Source organism: Blastomyces dermatitidis (genome assembly GCF_000003525.1).
Source record: "Blastomyces dermatitidis ER-3 genomic scaffold supercont1.4, whole genome shotgun sequence".
NCBI classification, from domain to species: domain Eukaryota; kingdom Fungi; phylum Ascomycota; class Eurotiomycetes; order Onygenales; family Ajellomycetaceae; genus Blastomyces; species Blastomyces dermatitidis.
In genome coordinates, this window is record NW_025544777.1 from 656,134 (window position 1) to 672,707 (window position 16,574).

A 16,574-nucleotide genomic window follows, 5' to 3' on the forward strand; every position below is an offset into this window, starting at 1 on the left:
TGAATGAAAAGAATATAAAGACTCAGTCTGAGAATTCTTGATATCTGCAAATCTCTATCTCTAAGTCTCACATATCATACAGATTGCAGCATACATCACTTTCAGTGTATGCCAATCATGTAACTTATAGTACATGTAAAAAGGTAAATCTTGTCTCATTCTTCTAAGATGGAGATGGGCGGGCGCCCCTATATATATATAAGTACATGCTTGTTTGTTTATCATGGTTGACTTTACAGAAGGAAGGAGTGGAAGCCCCAGGAAGGAAGGGGCGGAAGCCCTGAGAAGTAGTAGATGGATGTGCTTCTAGATAGAGGAATAAGGATGGAGCAGAAGAAGGAAGGAGCGGAAGCCCTGAGGAGTAGTAAGGGTGGACACCACAGTCCCCCTGTCCGAAAAGGAGCGGTCGCGGGGAATGAAAATGGGGTGGCAGGATAAAAAATGAGGTTGAAAGAAGATGAGAGAAACCACTAATTGCCGCGGGCACTAAACCTAATAAGGAATGAGAGAGCAAGCACTAGGTCTGTTTTGAATGTGAGTTAATCCTGCTCCATTGCAGTCTGTAACAAATGTGTATAAGGTGTGAAGAAGGTGGGTCTACCGCAACTGTGGCCATAACCCAGACTGATCACCAGTGCTATGGCATTCTGAAGCAGAAGATAGATAGACAAGGGACTGCAAACTGGACTGATCACCAGCTGCAGTGGCGGGGGCGCAACTGTGGCCACAACCCAGACTGATCACCAGTGCTATGGCATTCTGAAGCGGAAGATAGATAGACAAGGGACTGCAAACTGAACTGATCACCAGCTGCAGTGGCGGGGGCGCAACTGTGGCCACAATCCAGACTGATCACCGGTGCTATGGCATTTTGAAGCGGAAGATAGGCAACGGACTGCAAACTGGACTGATCACCAGCTGCAGTGGCAGGGGAAAGTAGTGTCAATAGGAGCAGCTGGCGGGGGATGTATAAGGTGCGAAGAAGGTGGGTCTACCGCAACTGTGGCCACAACCCAGACTGATCACCGGTGCTATGGTGTTCTGAAGTGGAAGATAGGCAAGGGACTGCAAACTGGACTGCGTTCTGCCAGACCTCCGCGATCATGACAGCGTGTTTTTCCGCTGCCACCTGCGAGTAGGCGCGCCCAGTGTCAGATACCTGGGTGGGTTCGCGGGAAGCTTGTTCCCCAGCGGACTCATCCGGCCCAGCGGAGTGGAGCGGCTGGCGGGAGCCGCTCCTATTGGTTTGTCCATCCTGCTCCATTGCGGTGCATAACGGACGTGTATAGAGTGTGAAGAATATAGGTCTACTACAAACTGGACTGATCATGTAAGAATAAGTGCTCGCAGGCGATTATTCAGAGGTCTGCAGCTTGGCGTGATATGTACTGATGACTACTAGAAGTATTCACAGTAGGAAGATAAATGTGGAGATTAAATGTATAATAGTGTTCAAGCTGAGTTGTGAATAGTAGTTAGACTGGCCGCCGGGACCATGAATTTCATGTTTAGTCCCATTTAGTCTGATCCCATACATTTCTTGATGTGAATCCTGCTGGGACTAATCATTAAAAAAACATGTAAAGTGACTAGACTGGTCACTGAGACCATGAATTTCACATTTGATTCTATTTAATCTGATTCTATACATTTCTTAGCATGAATCCTGCTGGGACTAGTCATTAAAAAAACATGCAAAGTGACTATATATCAGATCTTAAAATGAAATCATGACTTGAAAAAAATAAGAAAGTAATCTCATTTAATCTCATTTAGTCTCATTCTTAGTATAAAGTTACTATTTTTAGATATTTTAAGGTTTTTTTTAGACTATTTTTAATTTTTTAAAAAGTAATACTTTTTAATAATATTTAAATAAGATTTAAAGTTATTTAAAGTAATAAAAATAATTTAAATTAAGAAGTGAAAATTATAATCTTATTTAAAAAATATAATAAGAGTAAATAGTAAGTCTTACTAAGACAGTATAAGACTACTATTTAATATTAAAACTATATAATAAGATTAGTTAAATTAATAATAAAACTATTAAAAATTCTAATTCTGATTTCAGATATAGTTATACAGTCAGTTTAAAAGTAATTATATATTAAATTTCAAAATAAGATTATAACTTAGAAAAAATAAGAAAGTAAATTTTATTTAGTCTCATTCTTAGTATAAAGTTATCATTTTTAGATATTTTAAGGTTTTTTTTAGACTATTTTTAATTTTTTAAAAAGTAACACTTTTTAATAACATTTAAATAAGATTTAAAGTTATTTAAAGTAATAAAAATAATTTAAATTAAGAAGTGAAAATTATAATCTTATTTAAAAAATGTAATAAGAGTAGATAGTAAGTCTTACTAAAATAGTATAAAACTACTATTTAATCTTAAAATTATGTAATAAGATTAATTAAATTAATAATGAAATTATTAAATATTCTGATTCTAATCTTAGACATAGTTAGACTAATTATATAACTGTGTCTGAGATTAGAACTAGATTTTTTAATAGTTTTATTATCAATTCAACTGATCTCATTACACAGTTTTAACATTAGATAGTAGTAGACTGACTGTATGACTGTGTCTGAGACTAGAATCAAACTTTACAGTTGTTATATTGTCTAAAAGTATTACTTCTGATCATGATTTATGTTCATTACATTGATCTCAAATCATGTTATTTCAAATATTAAAGATCTCAGATTCACTTTTTAAATAAAAATCTAGTTCTGAATAAAGAATATGTTTAAATTCTTAGTTACATTTTCATTCTGATCTCATTATTGAGAATGGCATTAAATGAGATTATGAAATCACTTCTCACTTACATAATATCATAACATAGTACTCATTTGTTAAAAATTCAATAGAGAGTATTATCAAATATCATTACTTTTCTGAATACAGATCATAATTCATATAATTTTAATTATGAAAAAAACATAAAATACAAAAAAAAATAAAAAACAAAAAATAAAATAAACATAAGAAAAAATCACAATAAAAAAAAAGGAAAAGAAAAAGAAAAAAATAAAAAATAAAAATAAAAAAAATCAAGATTACAGAGCTGCAGTACTCTTAAAATACTTACTTCTCAGAGTTTTTATAATGTTTATTATCAATCATGTATTTCTCACAGTGAGAGTAATACAGCTATAATGAGTCATTATCTTAACATTATCTAATAAATAATCAGTATATATCTGTATAAATGTGAATAATTAGAAAATATACACTTAAAAAGTGTGATCAGAATGAACTCTGCTGTCACTTGAATAACATTAAGAGCAGAATGCTGAAATTAATAATTTCTTTTATTAATTTCACAGATAAGATATATGAAGATAATCTTGAAGAATATAAGATTCTCTGACTTCTGATAAAAACAGATCTCACAGAGAGACTCTATTTTCATGATATCAGAGACTGAGTATTATTAAAAAGTGTTACTTTCATATAATACATATACACTTACTGCAGTGATTCATTCTCTGCATATATGACTGAGAGTTGCAGCTTTCTCATACTGCACAGCTCTTTCTGAAATGCTGCTGTCAGTTTACAACTCACACAGTCTCTCAGTTCAGCATGCACTGTATGTATACAGCTCTGCATGCTGAGGCTGTGTTTGCTATTATAGTCTGATGTAATACTTGCTTTTCACAAGCTATGTTTCATTTGAGAGAGAGAAGAAAGACACAACTGTTGTTTTATTGAAAGAGAAATGAATAATTAGTATTAATAAATTAATTTAATTCATCTGCATTTAAAATTTGATTAGTTTATACTCTTTAATTTGAGAGTTTCTATGAGTGTTTTAATAGTTTTCATACCAGCTTGAACTTAATGATGAATTGAAGAAGAAGAGAAAAGAGAGAAGAAAGAAATAAGAATAACTTATCTTTATAATATGAAAATAGAGAATCACTGTAATTATTCTCTCTAGTAATAAAGATCTGTTTTCTGCATGTATCTCTGATATAGATTATATGATAAATGCATATAAAGAATATTAATAATACATGTATTGAATGAAGATAATATTACTATGTAACACTGTAGCTGTTTCTGTACATCTCTGAAAGCTGTTAATAGTTTCTTTGTCTCTTTATGTTTGATAAGTTAATAATATATTTCAATGCACTTTCTCTTTCATCATTATCATCATTATTATCACTATTATTATCATCATCATCATTATTATTATTATATCATTGCCTGTCTTCACCTCTCTCTCAACACTTATTAAAACCAATTATGTTATCTCTCTTTAAATATTCTGCGGTTCTGCAGACCATCAAGGCGTGTGAGTATCATTACAGATTGAAGAGAGAGAAGAAGAAGGCATTTAAGCATAGAAAGACAGATTATAAGACATATTATAATGTCTTGAAGAGGCTCTGTAAGAGAGTAGAATAATAACAATTTTAAGTAACACTTCTGATAGATTTAGACTGAACTAAGTATAGAAATAATGCAGATAATGCTGTCTGTGAGAGATTGAAAAAGAAGATAGTGAAGAGTCTCATACAGTAGTAATGAAATCAGAAGAAGTTCTGAGAATGATTTGAGATCAAGATAAAGAGAGAGAGAGAGAGAAGAAGAGTATTACTATAAATAAGCAGTAGCAGAAGAAGATTGAGAAGATATTAAAGTAAAAGATAAAGAAGTTAAAACTAGTAAGTTTTTTATTAAGAGATAATAATTTTTAATAATACTTCTGTTCTCTAATTGATTAGCAGGAGCTGGCAGAGAAGAAGAGAATTGAGGTCTTATTCAGGTCTCAAATGTACTTCATGATTCAGAATATTGAGAAGACAGTTCTACTCTCTGAGTATATCAATCTGCTTACTGCTGAGATGAAACCTGAGACAGCAGATCAGAAAATGCAGGATTTTGAGATACAGATTGATCTGACTGAAGAGAAGCAGTGAGAACTCTTCCCTGAGAAGACAGTGAAGAGAGATTTTGAGATGATTATTATCTCAGATAAGAAGAAGAAGAAGAAGAAGAAGAAGAAGAAGAAGAAGAATAAGAAGTGAATTGTGAAGAATGATAAGAAGAATAAGAAAGAGAAGAAGTAGATTTTTTTCTTATTATATTAGTTAGTTATAAGTTTAAGTTTTTAATTATTAATAATTAAAATTGATTTTGAGTTTTCAAAAATTATTGTACAAGTTGTAATCAAGTCAGAAATAATATATATATATATATATATTTAACTATCATGATTCACAAATCACTATAATGTATAAGTATTAACATTTTTTCAACATTGATATTTATAATATTAATATATTTTTAATGATATTATCTGATAACATAATTTGATAACACTCTCTTTTACAATATTAATATATTTCAAGAAATATGATAGAGATTAATTAAGATTATTTATTTATTTTTATATATCAATGATATTGAATCTGAGTTAGTACTAAAATTATAACTAAGTTAAGAAACAAGAATATTTTCTCTTATATTAATTCTTCTTACACACATCAGTGATCAGTTATTGAAAATAAATTATCATCTTTTTTAAATTATTATCATGTCTTCTAAATTCACTTCTTTCACTTCTTTTACTTCTATTGAAGATTCACAAACTCTTTAAGAAATCACTGTGAATTACAAAGTCTATATTATTTACAATTTAACATAAAATACTCTCTTTCAATTATAATAAATAATTACTTCATTCTTCATATCTGATTCCAGGTCATGAAATTTATGAAAAACTCAACATAAATATCAAGATGAACTGTGAAATAATTATTAATAGATTGTATTACAGATTACTGAAGAGTCATCTCTTTGCTGCAATTACTGTAACTTTATTCAGAAACATTCATTATAAACTGATTATAACTCTGAAGAAATTTCCTGACATCTGAAGTTATCAGAATGCAGACAATAAAAGAAAAATAATCAGAAAATTATTACTAGGCTGATAAGTTACTCTATCAAATAATAATTTTTAATAACACTAACTTTCTAATTTGAAGGAAATTATGTGAAAATATTCTTGTATTAGTACTCTGATTTCATAACTCTCATCTGATAACTTCTGTGAATAATTACTTCACATATGTATATCTCTGAATCTTTCTCTTCAATCAATTGAAAATCCTGAATTCTGAACACTTCTTCAAATACTTAATTCAAATCTTCATATTTCACATCAATTCTGTCTTCAGTTCAATCTTAAGACACACTACAAAGTCAATATACAATATTTAGAATCAGAGTTGAAGAATCATTGAAGAGTGTCTCTCACAGTGAATGTATAAACTAGTACAAACAAACTTGCATTTATAAGAGTTATATATTATTACATTGATAAGAACTGAACTTATTAAGAGACATTAATTGAATTTGAATCATTGATCAGTAGTTATACTGAGAATTATATAACAGAGATATTAATGACTGTGATTAAAAATGACTATTGAGATATTAGTCTCAGTCTTCTTATAATTACAACTGATAATGCTGTGAATAACTATACTATGATGAAGAGCTTGAAGCAAAAATTGACTTTGCATTTCTGAAATGATAAATAAGGTCATATTCTCTGCATTGCTCATGTGATTCAACTTATGATATAAATACTAGTAAAGAATCTTAACATCAAGATAAAGAATAATAAGATGACTGATTCTTGAAATGAGAATGAGATGAAAGTGATTACTCAAGTAACTTTTATATTCACTTTACAAAAGATAATGTTTTTTAACAACACTTTTTAATATTGCTTTTTAATAACACTTTTTGATAATACTACTATTAATTTTGAATAGATTGACTAATAATTTAAATATTATAGATTCAAAACATTATTAATACAATTTGTATCTCTTCTAAATAATAATAATGATTCTATGATATTTAATAAATAAATAAATCAGTCACATCACTGAATATAATACAGAATGTTAGAATACAGTGAAGTGTAATATATAAGATAACTATTCAGACTCTTCAATTGTATCAGATAATTGATCATTGAGTGCAACACTCTGATTGAGAAAATATTCAGATATTGAAACTTTCTGATATAAAGTGAACTCAGTTGAAATATGTGATTGATTTACTGTTTCAGTTTTATAAGATAATAAAGACAGTTTCAATCACTTGTATATCAATGCTGCAGTCAGTCTGATGAGTGTATAACAGTTTATTTACTTATCTTAAGAAGCAGTTGAATCACTTAAAAAGAAATTCAGTCTGAGATGATGCTATAGCACAGACTATTATTACTGTAAGAAATAAACTGATATATTACTACAGTAAAACAGAACAATCTTTTACAGAGTACTATGCTGTAGCAGCTCTACTAGATTTCTTCTATTAAGTTAATATCTACACTTCTCAAGATTGAACAGAGGAGAAATGAGACTCATATGTTAAATTAGTCTAAGACTACTACAATACTAACTATCAGAGATTTAAACAAGCAGATATTTAAGATGTGAAGATAGTGAAATACAATTCTTTAATAAGTAATAATCTTTGATAACACTTCATATTATATAGAACTATAATACTAACTTTGAAACAGAACTTACATACATTGATTGCAACTGAAAATCAGATAAAACTATATACTTATAAAACTAAATTTAACTGCTATCTTCAAGATAATCTGATGAATTTACATACTAAATCAATTCTAGAGTTATGAAAAATTATTAAGAGTACATATTCAACTGTTGCACTGATGACATATAATATTCTAACAATTTTATTGACAGAGGTGAGAATGAAGTGAAAGTTCAACTCAAGTTGAGATATTTATCACTATCATCAGAGACAATTATAAGGAGAAATAATTAAGAAACTCATAATTATAAAATATAGAATTATCAGACAGTTTAATATCTCTGATCACAGTATATCAGAGAAGTATAGTTTTCATAAGAAAGTAAAGAATAAACTTGCATAAGAATGTATTTAGTTGTTTTATAAGCATTATCAATAATCATTATCAAATTCTGATTATATAAGCAATCACTGAATGAACTGAATGAGACTGATTTTAATCTTCAGTCTCAGTCTCATTCTGATTTTGAAAGAATGATTATCTTTCACAGTTTATTCTGAAAAATTACTCTCATTTCACTGTTCTTGAATTAAATCTGGTCATTTTTCATGTCATTTCTCTCAGAAATGATTCATTTTCAGATTTTTTTGAGGCTTGATTCTGATGAGACTCATATCAAGAAATGTATGAGATCAGATTAAATGAGATTAAATGTGAAATTCATGGTCCTGCCGGCCAGTCTAGATAGTAATCTTATACTGTTTCAGTGAAACTTACTATTTACTTTTATTACATTTTTTAAATAAGATTATAATTTTCACTTCTTAATTTAAATTATTTTTATTACTTTAAATGACTTTAAATCTCATTTGAGTGTTATTAAAAAGTGTTACTTTTTAAAAAATTAAAAATAGTCTAAAAAAAATCTTAAAATGTCTAAAAATAGTAACTTTATATCAAGAATGAAACTAAATGAAATTAAATAAAATCACTTTCTTATTTTTTTCAAGTTATGATTTCATTTTAAGATCTGATATATAGTCACTTTACATGTTTTCTTAATAGCTAGTCTGTGATTCAAAGGTTGCTTAAGTCAGTATACAATTACAGACGTACGCTGGCTTCTTATATATTGTAATATTGTACACTAATTTAATTAGCGGCCGCTATGGCCTCTTTACATTTATACATGTACACTAGTAGTTCAGAAGCGGCTGTGTTATTATCTGACAGTCATATGTTCTTCTGAATCACATTCTTTTCTACCAGATTCAGTCATGCTTATGTGATCATATCATACATTCTAGCTTCATGCAGATTAGCTTGCTACTAGTGTTTCACAGTTATATAATCTATCTCTGATTCAGCTAGTATTCTGTGTACACTCTTACAAAGAAACTTTCACTATATTATATCACTTATTCACTAACTTTTCTCATTCTTCAATCATCTTCTTCATCATCATTATTATCAAACATCACTATCTTATTCAAGATTTCTATCTCTTCTTCTGTTCAACTCTTTTCATCTGTTTATCTATCATATTATACACATTTCTGACAATGATTCTTCATTCTCACAATAAGTATTATTGTAGTGCTTATATCAGATAGTTTGTTAATAGTAAGTGTAATATATTGTGAAATGTATATGATCAGAACTTGATTATCTTCTAATAATTGTCAGAACATACTATTATAAATGATATATCTTCTTCATCTTCTCATACACTCTCTTCATCTTCTTATATACTCTTGATTATTTCTCTTCTCAGCAGATTTCTGATCATGTTTTCTGACATAATTTTATATGAACACAGATGCTGATATGTTTGTTTTTATTTATATAGAATCTTCATATGTTAACAGATCTGCATTCACTGATAATAGTGAACTCAATGTTGAATCATTGATTGAGAACTTGAAGAATATGATAATGAAGAAATTGTTTATATCATATGTAGCTGAGTCTTTTATGTTCTTCTCTGCCTTCTCTGTTTCTTTCTCTGCTGCTTTCTCTCAATCTTCTACATCTGTCTCTGTGTCTGATTCTCCTGCTCCTGCTATCTCTGTTTCTGTGATCCTCACTTCTGTCACTTCTGATTTTATCATCTCTGCTTTTATTATCAGCTCTCCTCATTTCAAGAAGATGTTGTATAGACTTAATGAATTACATCTTTCAGTGTGTACACTCTCACTCTTCTTACTGACTCTCAGAACAATTTATTGTACAAAGACTATATATGATATAACTATCTAAAGCTCAGTCATAGACACTGATTATTACATTTATTTTAAATATTTATGATAAGATAATTATTCATTTATATCAGAGAATCACTTCTCTTCTCAACAGTGTTAAGATTGTAAGTCTTTTTCTTTTTATCTTTTTGATCTAACACTGATTTTTCTATTTTTAGAGAAAATCATTATAGGTTTTACTGTGTATAAAGTTGTAATATTCACAGATATTAAAAAGCTTTTTACAACTGTAAAGTTCAATATCATGAGAATATTCACTCTGATGAATTTCTTCAGAATAATAGATCTGTATCAGTCTATTCTCTGATATCTATCATTTGACTTTGTAGTGCAGGCAAAAGATATCTGTGTTTTCAGAAATAGAAATGCAGATGTTATACTCTTTTATACTTACAGACATGAGACTTGTACATCTTGTCTAAGATATCATTGTGAGAATAAGCTGTTCACACACTGTGTTCTGCTTTCTGTAATTCTCTGTATCTCTCTCTCTCTTTCTAAGAAGTCTCATGTGTGTTGTAATTACATGTACAATTCTAAGATCAGTGAGTGTTCATTTAGTAATTATTATCTCTGCTTTTGTAATTTTTATATACTAACAATGATTCTTAGTTGCTTCAGTGTCAGAGATCATTCTCATTGAAGATGATAACACTGCTGAGACTACTCTCTTCTGCTTTCAAGCTTCTTCTATTACTTTCTCTCCCTTCTCTGTGAGAAAGATTGTATACACACTGAGTTGTAAGTGTTCAGCTCTGAGTGACTCTCACTGTCATTTATTCAGTTCTGTGTCTTCTTCTTCTTCTGTTTCTTTCACCTCTGCTTTTCATACTCTGGCTTCTGATTCTGCAGGTTTCACACTCTTCTTCAATTTCTCTACACATATGTGTGTGCATTTCTATATTGGCATTTCAGTCAATATTGCAATAAATGACATTAATGTTGTACACAGAGTGATAGAGAAATCAGAGACATGTATAACATTGTTGTAAGAGTGACTTACAGCTCTTGAATTTCTTGTGAACCTTGAGTTTTAAGATTTCCTTTGTTTTTAGCATTTTTCAGATGATGTGATGTTGAAAATAGATTAAATGTATGATGTATGAAAATGAATAAGATGTGTATAATAACATTTGTCTTTTACAGCTGACTCTTACAGTTGATAATCAATTCATTATCTCTTTTCTTACACTTTTTCTTTATCTGCTAGTCACTACTCTTATACAATCTCTATATAATACAGTGTTCAGTGACTAGATTCAGCAGCTTTCATCTTTTATAATTCTGTCTCACACATTATACTGTCTCTCTTCACCTGCTCAGATCACTACAGTGAACAGCTCATTGAAATTAATCTTACTCAATCTCTGAGTGTTCTCAGAGATTGAGATGACTTAATCTCATATATCTGCAGATGTTTCAGATAATTTGTTCTCTGTAATCTTCATAATTAAACTGATGTAAACAGTTGAATTCAACTCTAAATTTCTTTTTCTTCTGTGATCTGACTCATGTATAAGTCTGCTACTTTGAGACTGCTCTTTATTACATTGCATCTGCTATCTGCAGTGCATTATCATATAATCAGCTACAGTCTCATCACTTATTAAAGTGTGATGTTTATCTGATTTCTTCATTTCTTTTCATTCTTTTCTTATAATTATGAAAAGATTGAAATAAGTGAGATCATCTGATTTGTAAGTGTCTATGATTTCTCTTACCTCACAAGGCTTTTCAATTGTAAGCCTCTTCTTTTTCAATACTGATAATAGTGCTGTGAATAATCATAATCTGCTCAGATCTTACATCTTTACTTTTATAAGTTATGAATTATTGATTAAGTTGTGTAAGACTCATCTCTCTAATTCTTTCAATGTGTATGTTCTCAGAGAATGTGATTTGAGTATTTTATATAACTCAAATCATCTAGATTGAAACTTCTCAGAACTCTCATTGTGTATGAGAACTTATATTCTTATCTTGAGACTTGATTTCTTAACTAGTGAGTCTTGTATTCTTTTCAATTGAATTGCTCAGTTCAGAAGTAACTCATTAGCTTTTCAAAAACCGCTCCACCACGAACTCGCTCGATTGTTCGAATAAGAACCCGCCGATAGATCCATCGAAAAGCCCTCGATCATACGAGCATTTTGACCCCATCGCCGACCGCATACCCCGTGTGGTGGTGGAGTTATCCAGCCAAACGTGAACCAGACGTCGTTCGGAACTCCTGCGTGGGATTATCCCCCCATTCTCCCCTACCACACCACAACCCCGGGCCAAATCGCCATACAAATTGTAAGGTGAAGAGACCTAGCTGTATGCACCAATCTTCTCGATTTTGGAAGATCCCCGATCTGTAGTTGTGGAGATATCTGAGGAACGACCTTCGCGAAAACCCTGTCCATCTTTGATGTTCCAAAACACCAACACCAAGTCCCACCCTCGTACCGCCCTTCCCAATCTGGCCCATCCCCAGCAGAAAAATACAAAAAGATACCTCGGCGATAATATCAAGCACATAATCAACAGACAACGAGTCAACAGCACATCAACAACTATAAAATCAGTATATCTCAAGGTCTGACTGAGCCTTCGATCCCTGCACAGTGAGATATATTAAATATAGTTTTAATATCTCAATATTCAATAGATTCTGCAAGAGATTGAGAACAGCAATACTAGGTTTCTATTGAATTTGAGAATTAACTCTATATTGATATAATCATTGACAAAGTCTTCTATTTTAAGATATAAATAACCAGTTCCTCTATATCCTGCTGACAATATTTACATTATTATATAGAAACAGACTTATATTCTCTATAATATTAAGACTCTGAAGAGGGAAAGTCTTGATAGAAGATATACAGTAGTGCATATCTTAGCAGTTTCTATCTCATTCTTCTGCAGCAGTTAATGCAAAAAAAAAAGATCTTAGAAATAGTTTTTTACTTCTCTTGAAAAAGTAAGGTGTTTTTCTCTGGGTTTTACACAATATTCTTACAAAGAATTAAAAACAGAGTTATTTTCTGTCATAATTTCATATTCTTTTAAGTAAGAATTACTTTTTCAGTGACTGAAGAGCTTTTATTAATACTTAATTCTTTTTTACACTCTTTATTAACTGATTTGAGTTGCACACTTGTTGTGTGAGAAGAATTGAATAATTTAGAATAAAATTGAATAGTTTTAATCAATTTCTCTGCAAAAAATTGATTTATTTTTTGTCAGTTTTTCTCTCAAAAACTGTCATATCATCTGATTTACTATCAATTGATATCATACTTTTTCTCACTGTATCTCAAGAAAGAGATTGTCAAGATTTTATTGATTTATCTTAAAAATCAATTTTAGTTTATTAGATTCTCTTCAAAAATCTAATCTAGTTACTGAACTAGTGTGAAAAAAATCAGGTGTTTTATACATAAAAGTCTGCTATTCTTATTTTGAAATAGTCTGATCAACTTTTCAATTGAAAACAAACTTAGAAATCTCTTAATTGAAACAGTCTGACCAACTTTTCAATTCAAAAGAGTTTAATAAATATCTCAATTGAATTAGTCTGACCAACTTTTCATTGAGTAAGAATAATAAGTTCAAAAGTACACTTAGTTGATGTAGAAAAAGATGCTTTCTCAAATACTATTTCTGAGATTGAAATTCTGAAGAGAAGAAAGAAAGAAGAAATAGAGAAACAACAAGTTCTTGAAATACAGAAACTTGAAAAAGTAAGTAAAATTCTTGAAAAGCAGTGTCTGAGTGAGATGAATGAAGAAGTTCTGTTAATTCTTCATACTCAGACTAGATAACTACAGAAAGTGATCAAGTTCAAACTTAGAATTTCAAACACAGTTCAAAAAACTTTGAAAATTTCTAATATAATCACTGACTCTTCAGTTTGCTCTTCTTTCTTTTCTACTTCTTCTTCTTCTTCTTCTTTAAATCAGAAGAAAACATATACTCAAGCAGCTGAATCTGCTGTCTCTAAACCTGCTGTCTCTAAATCTGCTATCTCAAAACCTGCTCAAAATTCTGAGAAAACTGAGAAGAATACTGCTCATACTTCTAGTGATAGAAGAGTGAAGAAAAAAATGCAAAAAGAGAAAAATCTTCAAATCTTCAAAGATAGAAGACTTATTCTCAAAGTCTCAAATCAGGACATATTGCAGAGAAATAAGCTAAACTCAAACCTTATTTTCAGAATTAGAAATGAAATCAATCAGCAGTTCTTTTCTCAGTTAATGACTGATATTGAAGTTCAAAAACCAGTTATAGCTTCAATTGAGTCATTCTTCTTTGAAAACTTCATTATTCTGACTACAATGCCTGAATTCAGTGCTGAATTCCTTATTCAGAATGAGAATCTCTGGAAATCAGCAGTGAAATCTTGATTAAACACAACAATTCTATCTGAGAGAGATGAAAAGTGGGACAAATTCATTCTTTATAATATTCCAGTTGAAATTTTTGACTGTGAAGAAGAAATGTTACTTCTCAAAAATGAATTAGAAGAATACAACTCTATTCAACTGAGAAAGAAGCCTGTATGACTAAATTCAATTGAGTTCAGACAAAGCAGAAGAAATGCCTCTGTTCTAGTATATACAAAGACAATGAAACAGTCAAAGATCTCTGAAGTAAGAGTAGCAGGTTTGAAAATGAGAGTTCATGAATACAAAGACTCAAGAATGAATCTCAAAGCTCAAACACAGTGTTCAAACTGTCAAAGATATGAACACTTTGCAATCTCCTGTTTCAGAGACTCAAAATGTGCATTCTGTGTCAGAGATCACAAAACTAGTGAGCATAAATGTGAAATATGCTTAAAAAGAGATGAAATGTATCAACACACTCTGCTTAAATGCTCTAATTGCAAAGAAAAACATGCATCTAGCTCAAAAGAATGTATATTTACTCCAAGAACTCAAAAGAACTGAAGAAAAGATGAAGCTCAGAGTAAACCTAGAACTGAAGAGAATAGTCAAGTCAGTAAACTCACAACTGCAAGCTTAAAAAGAAGAAACTCTCAATTATCTAAGTCTTCAAACTTCAATTCTTCAGTGAAATGTAAATAGAATTTGAATTCTCAAACTTCTGTTAAGATTAGAGAATTGAGAAATGACTCTGATGATAAACTAGATATAATACAAGCAGTTGAGATTTCTACTTTTCAGAACAGTTATAATCTACTATCTAATACTAGTGATTAGATTCTACTCTACTCTCTTTTAGTATGAATATACAACAAAAACAATAAAAAAAGTTTAAAAACTCTTCAAAAATCACATTTATTCAAAATAATGTGAATAGAAACTCAAATTGCATTTATTCTTGTCTTCAAATTACATTTGAATAAAAAGTTGATTTTATACTGCTTCAGAAGCTGAATTTTGATGCTGAGTAAAAATATGTCATTTCTCACTCAAGCTACTACTGCTTTTTATCTCAAAAGTCTGAGATAAAGTCAAGAGTAGTGATCTATGAAAGAAAGAGATCAAGATATCAATTTAATCTATGATTTGATATCATGTCTGACCCTGATATTCTGGTGAGTGATATTATAGATAAAGAAAATGAGTTTGATACTATACAGCTCATAAATATCTATAATGAAAAGTCATTGAAGGAATATAACAATATCTGAACAATTGATAGAGAATTTCTGAACATAACTTCATCAAGAAACTCTATAATTGTAGAAGACTTTAATGCACATCATCTCTGATGAAATTCAGAATGCAAGAGAGCAGTAAGAGCTGATAATCTGATTGAATGAATCTTTGAGCATTCAATAGATTTGGTTAATAAGTCTGATCAACAAACATTCTTTAGAAAAGGCATGAAACAGAAGTCTATTATAGATCTAATCTTCATGTTATAAAATCTAATGAAAAGAAGACTTGTAAACTGATTTATTGATTTAAATGAGACATCAGAATCAGATCATGAGATTATTCAATTTGATATTGAACTGAGTGAAAAACAAATGAGTGAAAATCCTCTTCTCTCCAATCAGTATAACTTTGAAAAAGCTGATTGAAAAGCAGTTAAAGAAAGCATAAAACTGTTAAAATCTGAGAGACAGAATGAGCTATATTGAAATTCTGATCAAGATATCTCAAATGAAATGCTTGAGAATAGAGTGAAGCTTATTACATCTATTATTCTAACAAGTGTTAGAGATAATATTTCAAAGAGAAAATCTTCTGAGTATTCAAAACCTTGATGAAATGAGAATATCTCATCTAAAAGGAAAGAATTAGCTACTGCTAGAAGAGATTGAAAGAATGATGTAATATCTGATAAAGAGTTCAAAGCTGTCAGAAATGAATATTTTTCAGATATTAAAAGAGCTAAAACAGACTGCTGGAATAAATTTCTTGAAGAAGCATAAGAAAAGGAAGTTTTTAAAGCTTTTAACTATACTAAAACAAGAAGTGTAGCAAAACTTCCAGCCTTGAAATATGAGTTTCAGAATGAATCATATACAGCAAACTCTTTTGAGGAAAAATGTCAAGCTTTCATGAGAATTCTCTTTCAGAACTCATCAGATTCAGATTCAGATTCAGATTCAGATTCAGAGAAAGAGAATATATCACTTCTCAACTACATTGATGAAAATGACTGAGAATGATCTAATCTTACACAAGATGAATTAGAGTTAGCTATCTTCTCAAGTTCTGTTAAAACTGCTGCAGGTCCTGATTCAATTAATCACTTGATTATTCAGAATATATATTTCTACTTAAAGAAT

General features: G+C 30.1%; 1 protein-coding gene across 1 annotated transcript; it reads right to left on the minus strand.

The window, feature by feature from the left end:
- Window positions 1-412: 412 nt before the first annotated feature.
- On the minus strand, window positions 413-1,438 carry BDCG_03925 (uncharacterized protein). Its single transcript, XM_045419594.1, has 2 exons — window positions 996-1,438; window positions 413-523 (listed from the first exon to the last, which is right to left on the minus strand). The coding sequence occupies exons 1-2, from the start codon at window positions 1,328-1,330 to the stop codon at window positions 493-495; spliced, it is 366 nt and encodes a 121-aa protein (XP_045275858.1). The 5' UTR covers window positions 1,331-1,438; the 3' UTR covers window positions 413-492.
- Window positions 1,439-16,574: the final 15,136 nt, after the last annotated feature.